Here is an 11,213-nt window from a genome sequence, read left to right on the forward strand (position 1 = left end):
CTTAACTTGATCTTCCATTCTTTATTAGTGTGTGTATGTTAGCCTCATCAAACTGCTATCAAAACAAAAGAGAAAAGAACACAAATATTTGGCTTTTGCCAGGGCCAAAACCTCTCCCTATTGGAGACGAAAACCCACGCAAAATTCTTCTTATAGAGATTCCACTGACAACACCAAGACCAGGACCCTTGACACAATCTGCCTCTCCAAGGCCAAGACATCAATCCTCTTCCTCGAACACTGCTGAGATCATCATGATTGTTGTGCCATTGATGCCATCACTGCTACATATTTGAGATCTTCATTTCTACTTCCTCCTCATTGACAACGTCATTGCTGCACCATGATTGCTTCTTGAGATTACCACCAAGGTGATCTCTGCACCTTCATCGAGACCATGAACCTTTAAGAACCAGATCAAGACTTGTGACTTCACCTCATTGTATATGAGATCAAGATCCCTGTCACTTCTAGTCGAGACTAATCATCCTTGTGAAAGTCATCACAGTTTCTTCCATTATGTCGAGACTGAGACTGTCATGGTTATTACTACTCCCTTTTTGTATACCAAGACTGCAGCCCTTTACACTGTGTGTAACCCTCATCGTTGTTCTTCATTGTGATTACAGTCATTATTGAAACATGATCATAACGAGACAATGTTCATCACCTGTATAGTATATATATCTATATATGCCAAGACTGTATGCCAAGGGTATAGATCTACATCTTGTGATCCATGTTATTGTTGTTCATTATGTTTAGGCTGCTACAGGGATATCACCGAGATTTACATGACAAGACAATATTGTACCCTCATTTGAGTTCTTCTCCACTTTAATTCATAGGTATGCCGAGAGTGTATTCAGCCCAAAACTTTGGTCAATACTACGTCCTCCGAGATCTGTTCATAACTGCACCTTTGTCATGCGAGATCAATCTATCACTGTAATACTGAGACTGCAATTCATAGATATGCCGAGAATGTCCAAAACTCAAATCATTGTTGCGTCCTTACACGAGGTCATTTTTGCTCCATTTATCCGGGATCATGACTACACCTAAAACCCAAACGAGGTGCAGTCAAACCCTAAATGCAGCTCTCCTCCTTCATACGAAATTTCAAAAGAAAAATGTGATATCCTTTCTCTTGCCATTTACGGATACCCTAGCCACCTATATATAGTGGTTACGTGTTATGAATATAATTCGTAACAAGTAATTAAATAAAATAAATATAAATATTCAATAATTAGATATTAATTACGTTACATAGTCATTAAATTAAGTGAAAAGGCATGTCTAAAAGACATGCCCATTCACGAAAGGACACCTGCTTAGGTATATAAATGCGGGTCCTCATTGTAAACAATCATCACTTATACATTTTATATATATTAATAAATTATTATATTAAATACCTGTGTGTATTTTTACATTCAAGTTTCCAAGCTATCAGTTTTCTTGCTTCAGCCATAGTTTTTATGCTTCAGTGGTATCAGAGCCATGGCACACGATATAATCATGCGAGTCTTTGAACGTTGTTCATCGCACAATGTGCCATTATGTTCACATCCTAAATGCGTTGAACATTTTAGTGAAATTCAAGAAGTATTTCAGCGATTAGAAAAATCATGTGGAGAAGTTAAAGCATGTTGAAAGAAAAGCGATAACAAAGAAAATGATCTAGATAATGATTCTGATGTAGCTAATATAGATCAAGAAGATTATAATGTTGAAAATCCAGATGGAGTTGATCTTGATGTGGATGAAAATGATATCGCTGTAGATCAAGATGATGATTCAGATGAAGATGATCTCAACAAGGATTGGGATGGAGAAGAATCTGAAATCAACCAACAAAATGGAAATGCTGGAATAGGACTAGACATAAGCAAGGGTCATGAATTTGGGACCTCTTCTGTACAAGGTTCTCATTTGCAGGGATACAGCCCCAACTTTTCACATGTGGGTCTGGAATCTAGTTTTGACAGTCCTTACGTTTTCCATCTGGGTTTAGGACCTCGTTTTGAACATAATCATGTTGAAGCCAAAGTCATCAAGGACAATGTGAAAGGTTCAAGCAAAGGTTATGGTTTTGTAAAATTTTATAATATCAATTGCGCTGCCCAAATTATTGCACATATGAATGGCTATGGGTTGGGATACAAGAATACTGGGAAAAAGAAGGCTTTTGTTCCTCCGCCTCACTTCATTAACATGCGTGAAGTGAAGGAAATGCGTATTCCAGTTGAACATAAACGAGATCCAGTCACAAGAGAGATGTTTGAGACAATTGAGCGTATGATGTTTAAAGATGGATATATTTTCAAAACTATGTCCATGAAATCTATTAGTTCCCAGATTATCCAGCCAACATTTGTCGAGCTTCAGAAATTTCGAAAGCCTGGAGATGACGCAAGTGATGATATTAAAGATATCAAATACGACGACTTTTATCAACAGAAGGGTATAGGTAGATTCGAGAGTGCGGGAGATTCTTGTATATTCGAATTAGTTCATTTGGAAACAATGGAAGAAGAAAATTGAAACATGGATACAAATCCCCATAACGAATATGTGAGAAAACTGGTTCTCGATGTTATGAGAACTGTGGAAGCAGAAGCTGAGGTGAGTGGAAGTATTATTCCTCCTGCTCTACAAAGTGCAACAGTGGGTGCAACAATCCAAATGCCCAGAATTGAAGTTGACCATTTGGTGTCGACTGTGAGGTTTAATAATAATGTTGTATACGACATTAATGATCAACACCGTGCTGATAACGTTCATCTCAGAATCGAGAGTTTATCAGAGAATATTGATATACGTGAATTAGATGATGAATGGCGTGGAGAGAACGTTCGTCGTTTCAGAATGGATGAAAGTGGATATGACGAGAGCGAAGATTATCTAACAACATTCACATTTCCAGAAAATACTATTGTTTTTCGATACATACAAGATAATCGCCAAGCCAATCGAGAACCGGATTTTCGATGTGGCCAAATTATATGGAATTCCAGATTCACATGGCGTCAGATCAAACAACATCTGGAGGACAATACTTATAATTTCGATTTCAGAGATGAAGTTATCATGATTGGTCGGAGTAACATTACAAAGGGGGTAGTAATTAGTAGTCGCACAGAGGAAGAAGTAGTTGTTAGCCTCCATGCAGTTGTGGATGAAAACGCCAGAGAACTATGGAGAAACCCCCGCTTCCTGTCATCAATTTCGCCACTAACTTTGGTCAAAATTTGTTTACCCATGCCCATTTCCGCTACCATGATTTCGGTCAGCTTCGTCTGATTCCTACGATCCGTCCCTACCATTTCCGCTACCATGATTTCAGACAGCTCCATCTGATTCCTACGATCCGTCCCTACCCTTTCCGCTACCATGATTTCAGTCAACTCCGTCCGATTCCTACCAGCTTCGTCCGTATTTCCCTTGCGTTGACCGTTTGTCAGTTGTTTCTCTCCGTCCCGATAGGAAGATACCCTGCAGTTATCATTCCGACAAGGCACATGGTGTCACAACGACCACAGACTTGTCCCTTGTTGCCCTAGTGTTATTCACCGAACAACCGTCATATTGTTTCATTTTCGTTTCGTCGTCTTTTCCTATCTCGTGACTTCGGTGTGTGTTATATCTATTAACATAACTTACAAAGTCATAAAGTGTTATAACAACACGCGATGGATGATCGGTTGAATCTTTGCACTTTCCTTTTTATATGAAAAAGGTAGGTCTAAAAGAAAACATTATTATAAAAAAAAAAATAGAGTTAAAAAAATCATAGTTAAATAACAAAAAATATAGAGTTACTAAAAAAAATCAAAGTTATTAAAAAAAACATTTAAAAAAAAAAAATTGTTAGAATTATTTTTAAAAAAAGAGGAATATTACAGATTCTACATGATGAGACACTTGCCAGATTATATACATCGAGGCGACAGCCACTAAGTGAAGAAATCCACAACATTAAAGCTTTGAGGACAAAGCTTCTGAAGGAAGGGGCTATGTTATGAATATAATTCATAACAAGTAATTAAATAAAATAAATATAAATATTAAATAATTAAATATTAATTAGGTAAAATAGTCATTAAATTAAGTGAAAAGGCATGTCTAAAAGACATGCCCATTCACAAAAGGACACATGCTTATGTATAAAAATGCGGGTCCTCATTGTAAACAATCATCACTTATACATTTTATATCTATTAATAAATTATTATTATTAAATACCTATGTGTATTTTTACATTCAAGTTTCCAAGCTATCAGTTTTCTTGCTTCAGCCATAGTTTTTATGCTTCATTACATCCATATATTTGAGCCGACATGATCCCATGAACCGACGTGACTTTTTCTCAAGCCGATGTGACTTTAATTTATGCATTTGATTTATTTTGGAGCCAACATTAAGATCTCTTCGTTGTTTTATTTGCAGACTTCGGTGTGCTTGTTCTAAGAGGAATGTTCTTGGTCTTGGAGAGTTGTTTCACACTGTTGTGGACTCGTATATATTTACATAAACTCATGAAGAGTTTCTATACACATGACATGACTCTTTGATATGTAAATAAATCCTAAAGACATCAAGAAGAAGTCTTTCACCTAGTGACACTTCTTGCTTATGATACCCATGTAGCAAGGCATATAAAAATAATTTATTTCTTTTTATTACATCGTTTACAAAGATCATATCATTATGAAGACCGAACCTAGTTACACTTTCTTCAACATGAATTCCCTCCTTTAGGCCGACTTGTACTTTTGGAGTTTCCCGAACTTTCTAGACTCAAAATAATTCTTTTTCAAAATCACATTTTTCCCAAAAGGGTGTAATAAACATGATGTTGACTCCTTTGACGCATGACAATAAATCCTAAGACCTAGCAAACCCTAGAATCACAAAGAACATGCTTTTACCTAGAAGACCATCAATAATGAGCATGAAACCCATGCTTTAATAATAATAATTTTTCTTTTCGTTTCTTGTTTGTTACATAGGATACATATTGAAATGAGTACAACAACAATTATGAAGACCGAAACTAGTTACATTTTCAGCAATCCCCTAAAGGGTTGGAAACAAAGCTAAATGCCCTAGACCTCTTTTTTGGTCTTCGTCAGTTGACAATTGACCTAGCTAAAACCAAGACCGTGACCTTCAACAAGTCGAATAAAATCCTCTTTGTGCACCATTTCTTTCCCAGAGGAGAGGAGATTGTCATCACCTACATGAATACATGTTTGGAGGCATTATTCACAGGAGCTAGCTTTAATCCATGGCATGTGCTCCAACCTCAATTCAACAAGGGCTATGGATCCTTGGACCTTCTTGAGAGGTAGTACTGCTTCCAAAACCATTTTTAGGACACTTCATCCAAAATGTTACTCATTAACACTCTTGTCTGACCCACAATTTTAAACAATTTTGAGTTTTGAGGACTTGGTTTACTAAAGTCTGGTTGGTCTTTACCAAGAGAGTATAAATCATCCTCCTTCATTGCATCATGAGATGCAATAGACAATCACTCAACCCATCATCCTCATAGAGTTTGATGCTCACCCCATTCGGTTTGAGAGTGTGTTTGGTCCCATTTCACTCCTACACCACATTCAAAGTTTCACTAATACAAAGGAACAAGGCCGATATTTATACTTGGTCTACTACTTACAAGAGTTCATTGCATTAGTTAGTTCTCTGACTTTCTCTCAATGTTGACATGTCAATGCCTCAAATCTGCGAGCAACTATTGGCATTATGACAAATTGGCTCCTCCATTTAGATATCCCCTTGATGCATATGACCACCTCTTACATACAAAACAAAAGATGATAAAATTGGCAACTAGGGCCAAACTCCATGTGGGTCATCTTATTAATGGAAGCTGATATTTTTCTTGGATCCCTCTCATCGAGAGGTGTAGGATTGATCTAAATATCATCCGATTCCGATAAGTATTCATGGAGATATGAATTTATTTGTGTTATGGGACAATTCATCAAGGTCAGCCAGCAACCAAATAAACCCCACTTGTGCTCAACGTTTTAGTATAAATAGAGATGGCCTTCAAGTCATTTCAACACACTTGGGATCTCTTCCTCTCTACTTGTCTTTGGGTTTTAGTAAGAGGAGAGATCCTAAGGGATAACACTGCCCTAATCCAGAGGGCAGAAGCCAGAACTGTCGAGAAAAGCTGGAAAAGTCGGAACTGCAGAGAATAGCTGGAAAAGTCAGAACTGCCTGGAACAGCCGAAACAGACAGAACTACCGGAATTGCCGGAACTGCAAGAATTGTCGGAACTGCCGGAACTGCTAGGAACTGCCGAAATTGCCAGAACTGCTGGAATTGCCGGAATTGTCAGAACTGCTACAAATTGTCGGAACTGCCGAGAATTGTCGAAATTGCCGGAACTGCCAGGAATAGTCGGAATTGTCAGAACTGTCGAAATCGCCGGAACTGCCGGGAACTGCCGAAACAGCAAGAGCATCTGTCTCCGAAGGAAAGCAGCATGCAAGGGACAACTAACTAACATTGGGAGAGTTGTATGGTACTTAGCAACAAATACACCAAGCATGCAATGTTACAGCTAGCATACAAGGGACAGCTAGCATGCAACAGCAAGCATGCAAAGGACAACAAGCATGCTAAGGACAACAAGCAAGCAAGATGCAGCGAGCACATAGGTCAGAATGGCAACATGGTGCAACAATGGCACATAATGCAATACAGTGATGGGTACAATCATGATTAATGAAGCGTGATGAGATGCAGCATAGTGATGATGGGTGCAACATGGTGTAGCGCGGTGAGGTGCAGCATGATGACGAAATGCAGCACAACAATAGGTGAAGGAGTCGCCTTGGAGAATCAATTGAAGCAGCATGTCTTCAACTGATCTCATGTATCATCTTCTTAGAGATGATCTATGCTCTTATCTAGATAATTCAAAGTGTTGACTTTTGTTGTAAACATTCTATCTCTCTCTCTCTGCTGAACTATTGAAGAACATATAAGAAGAATTGATCAAGGGTTTCCCCACATTGGGGTTTGTCCTAGGCTAACGCCACATCATGTGTCCTCTTGTCTTGGCTTGTCTTCTGCGATTTATGTTTATGTTCTATCTGCAGTTTACTTTAATGCTGATGTGATTGCTAATCTAGAAAAGATATTGAGATAACTGTGAAAATTGAAATAAATTGCTCTAAGCATAGAACATACCTAAAATTAACATAGCTTTAATCCACAGCATGTGCTCCAACCTCAAGTCAACAAGGGCTATGGATCCTTGGACCTTCTTGAGAGGTAGTACTGCTTCCAAAACCATTTTTAGGACACTTCATCCAAAATGTTACTCATGAACACTCTTGTCCGACCCACAATTTTAAATAATTTTGAGTTTTGAGGACTTGGTTTACTAAAGTCTGGTTGGTCTTTACCAAGAGAGAGTATAAATCATCCTCCTTCATTGCATCATGAGATGCAATAGACAATCAATCAACCCATCATCCTCATAGAGTTTGATGCTCACCCCATTCGGTTTGAGAGTGTGTTTGGTCCCATTTCACTCCTACACCACATTCAAAGTTTCACTAATACAAAAGAACAAGGCCGATATTTATACTTGGTCTACTACTTATAAGAGTTCATTGCATTAGTTAGTTCTCTCACTTTCTCTCAATGTTGACATGTCAAGGCCTCAAATCTCCTAGCAACTATTGGTATTATGACAAATTGGCTCCTCCATTTAGATATCCCCTTGATGCATATGACCAACTCTTACATACAAAACAAAAGATGATAAGAATCATCAGAGAGAAAATCTACAAGAAATTTATACACATCACGTAGATAAACCCTCAAGGTGGGTTGTGTCCAAACTTCAAAGATGGCCTTCTATGTTGAGCACTTCATGGCTATGAAAGATGGACTCAATATTTGGCCCCATTACACACCTCGCCATTGGATTAACACTCTACGGATCCCCCTCGACCAGTTTAGAGTTGGCTCTCATAGATTGCATATTAAGACTGACCATTAGTTTGAACAATCAGACAAGATATGTCATTTATGCCATCTCTAAGAGTTCAAGACTATGGAGCACTTCATCTTCCATTACCTGACTTACTATGAGATCTGACGACAATTCCACTGCCTTTTCATAGAAGTTAGAACTATAGACGCTTGGCACTTTCTTACTAGATATGTTTGGCCTTGTACATGCAAGAGGCCCTCCATCGCCACTATTCTATCTTCCAACCGCAAGCACATCTTGTGCCAACTCTCACCCAGTGGATCACTTCCTTTCTTACCATGTTCCCAACTCGTGGCACCAAGCAACAAATGGATAGAGATGACCAAAGATCAATATGGACATTGGACACTACTTCTACTTCTATGAGACCCCAGCGATGTCACCAGACTAGACTTCATATTAGCAAACAGACTAATCGCAAGATGATATCTTCCAGACCATAGTGATAGATTCTTCTTCCCAGACAATAGCACAACAATCATTCCATCTCCTCTTCCAATTCTTCTTTCAAGCACACATTTATTTTGAATTTTCTCAATTCAGCCTCAAATGTTATGAGAGATGGTTCCAAGGGGCCAAGATAGCCTCATTCCACTCATGTCATAGAATCTACATACACTCACCTTGTAGATCTCTCTCTATATCATCACTCTATATTTGAAGTTGGCTTAGTAGGTTTTAGATTAACTTCTTCCTTTATATAAGAGCCATTTTAGCGCTCTTGCTTTGCATAGACATCATTGTACCTAACAATCCCATTGACCTACTTCAATGGTCATTTGTCAAACATTTATCTTATCTTATCTAAACTCGTGACCATGTGAAATAAATTAGCAAATTTACTTATTTTTGTGTGTAACCTAATCAAATATACAATCAAATTTATATAGCCAAATGCCAACCCGGCCTGAGGTTCTAGAATAACATAAATGATAATATGTTCCCAAAAAAAAATGCCTTCCAAGCCATTTAGTTCTAAGAAGATTTATCTACTTTTTTGCAAAATTATCAAGTCTTCTCCAAGGTTGTGCCAAGTGATACAAGGAATTAAACTAGCTTGGCTATAGTTCTTGTAAATTGGGCGAAATACATAAGCTTTGAGAAGATGTAACTATGAACCAAAAGGAAATCCTAAACATATAAAAGTAAATTTAGAAGTTGTTTTTGTCAATGGTGATTTGGCCAATTGGTGAAGTGGTGACAATGTTATTCCCCCCATTGAGTTTCAATTCCACCTATGTACATGCTCTTGTCTATGGGGCCACCGTGGCCACACAACTTGACCAAGATTACAGGTAGGACACTAGCATCCTATTCAGGAACGATATCATCTCATCTACCCTAGTGTCAATAGGGAGGTGTTCATCATGAGTTAAAGAAAGCCTTGAAAAGAAAACATAGAAGCCTTGAGCAATTGTTTTTAAGAAGCAAGAGGAAATATTATCCTTACAAAAATAAAAATAGAGTTAAAACAAATATCCTAGAAGCCTAAATGCAAAGCAATGGAGGAGCACTCCAACTAGAATCAAATGATTGAGATGCAAAAACATGGTAGTGGTTTGAAATGTTTAGCAACCTACACTATTGTGAAACGTTGATGACAAAATAATACATTTTAAAATACTACATATTAACTCATATGTTGTCAATGTCGATCACAGTTTCTTCCTCACTTGTGATCGCTATTAGTAATTACTCCCACAAAGTTGCATTTAAAAATCAGCGTTATATCATTAACATCCAAGCACACGCACAAGGACATTACATAATCGAAGAAAGAAAAAACATATAAATATATATATATATAGAGAGAGAGAGAGATAAAAATAAGAAATGTGTTTCGATATATGCTATAATTATCATGGACCAAAAGAATCAAAATTTTACCCAAGATAACCTATCATTAAGAAGATTCCCCAAATTGTGCTTTCCTTTTCTTTGTTATAGCGTGTAATGTCTTCAGATGCCTACATCCAAACAAAAATAAATAGGTCATTCATCAAGACTCAAATCATTAGAAGATCCACAAATCCAAAGAACCCCCTATCAACTTATGCTAAAACCCAAGAGAAATCAATAACACATTTTAGATTAACAAGCCATAGCAAAGGGATAATGAAAAACAACATTCTTCATAGCTAACAAATAATTAGACAAGAATGGACTAAATTCAAATATAAGGCATTTGACATCAAAGTTTTCATACAAATATTTAAAATAGATACGAAACATGTAATGTCCCTTCCGAAACTAAATTGTTACAGGTTTATTTATTCTACAATTCTAACAATTTTGTAGGCCATGGGACCCATGTGATTTTTGGAAAAGACTTACGAAGGAAAAAGGGGCCAAAATGTTTTGTTGGCATAGCGTGGGGGCCACCCACATGAGGAAATAAGCACCACCTTAGAGGGAAGTTTGAATGATTAAGAAGGGAAAGTCGAATTGCTAGTTTGGGGGAGCCCACATGGGAAAAGAGGCCCGCGAATTATAAATAGAGGAGACTCAGCCTCATTTGATATCTTTTTGACATATTGAGCTCAACCTTAGTTGTTCAAGCTGCTTAGTCGAGTTATTGTGCTGTTTAGCACACGAGTGTCTCCGAGCAAAGATCTCAACCCTTGCTTCAGTGGACTTCGAGTGCCACACTAGGAAGGCAATTCGTACTACCTTGGAGGAGAGTCGGTGGAGTTCCACAGTCATATCATTCAGCATTTGTCCCAGCTAGCACGTGTTTCTAGAGGACGCAGAAGGGGAACACACATGTGTTGCTTGTGGGTTCATCTGGGCAGCAACTGCCAGGGGCGTTTGGGCATTGGAGCTACAGTGAAGGATCAACATTTCGGGAGAGTTTTGTAGCAGGAGGTTGCTTCATTGGAGCAGTTCGATTTACAGTCACTGGGGCCTGCGCAGAGAGCCATCACTGGGCTCACGTGGGAGTTGGAGGAAGGAATTGTAGAGCTGGAGCTGGCCGGGAGAAGTAGGAAATCATTTGGTGGGCCATTTGAGGAGGATTGTTGGAGTTGGGAGAGCAGGGATTGACAGGATCAGTCACAGCGACCGAATTCGAAATTGGAGGAGGGCCAAGCTGTGAAGGGTCAATTTTTGAAGGTTGGAACCAAGGGAAACCCTTTATGGGTTTTCCTGGATTTTGGGCAAGGA

At 38.3% G+C, this 11,213-nt stretch overlaps 1 protein-coding gene across 1 annotated transcript in view; it reads right to left on the reverse strand.

The window, feature by feature from the left end:
* LOC149251355 (UDP-galactose/UDP-glucose transporter 5B-like) overlaps positions 1-11,213 on the reverse strand; it is a 245,376-nt gene that overhangs the window by 139,149 nt on the left and 95,014 nt on the right. Inside the window, exon 6 of the mRNA XM_089459369.1 lies at positions 9,939-10,018. Coding sequence (XP_089315495.1) covers positions 9,939-10,018 — 80 coding nt within the window. The remainder of the gene's footprint in view (positions 1-9,938; positions 10,019-11,213) is intronic.

Source organism: Pinus tabuliformis, chromosome 7 (assembly GCF_031772625.1).
Source record: "Pinus tabuliformis cultivar Carrire ecotype Pingquan chromosome 7, CPIR1, whole genome shotgun sequence".
Lineage (NCBI taxonomy): Eukaryota > Viridiplantae > Streptophyta > Pinopsida > Pinales > Pinaceae > Pinus > Pinus tabuliformis.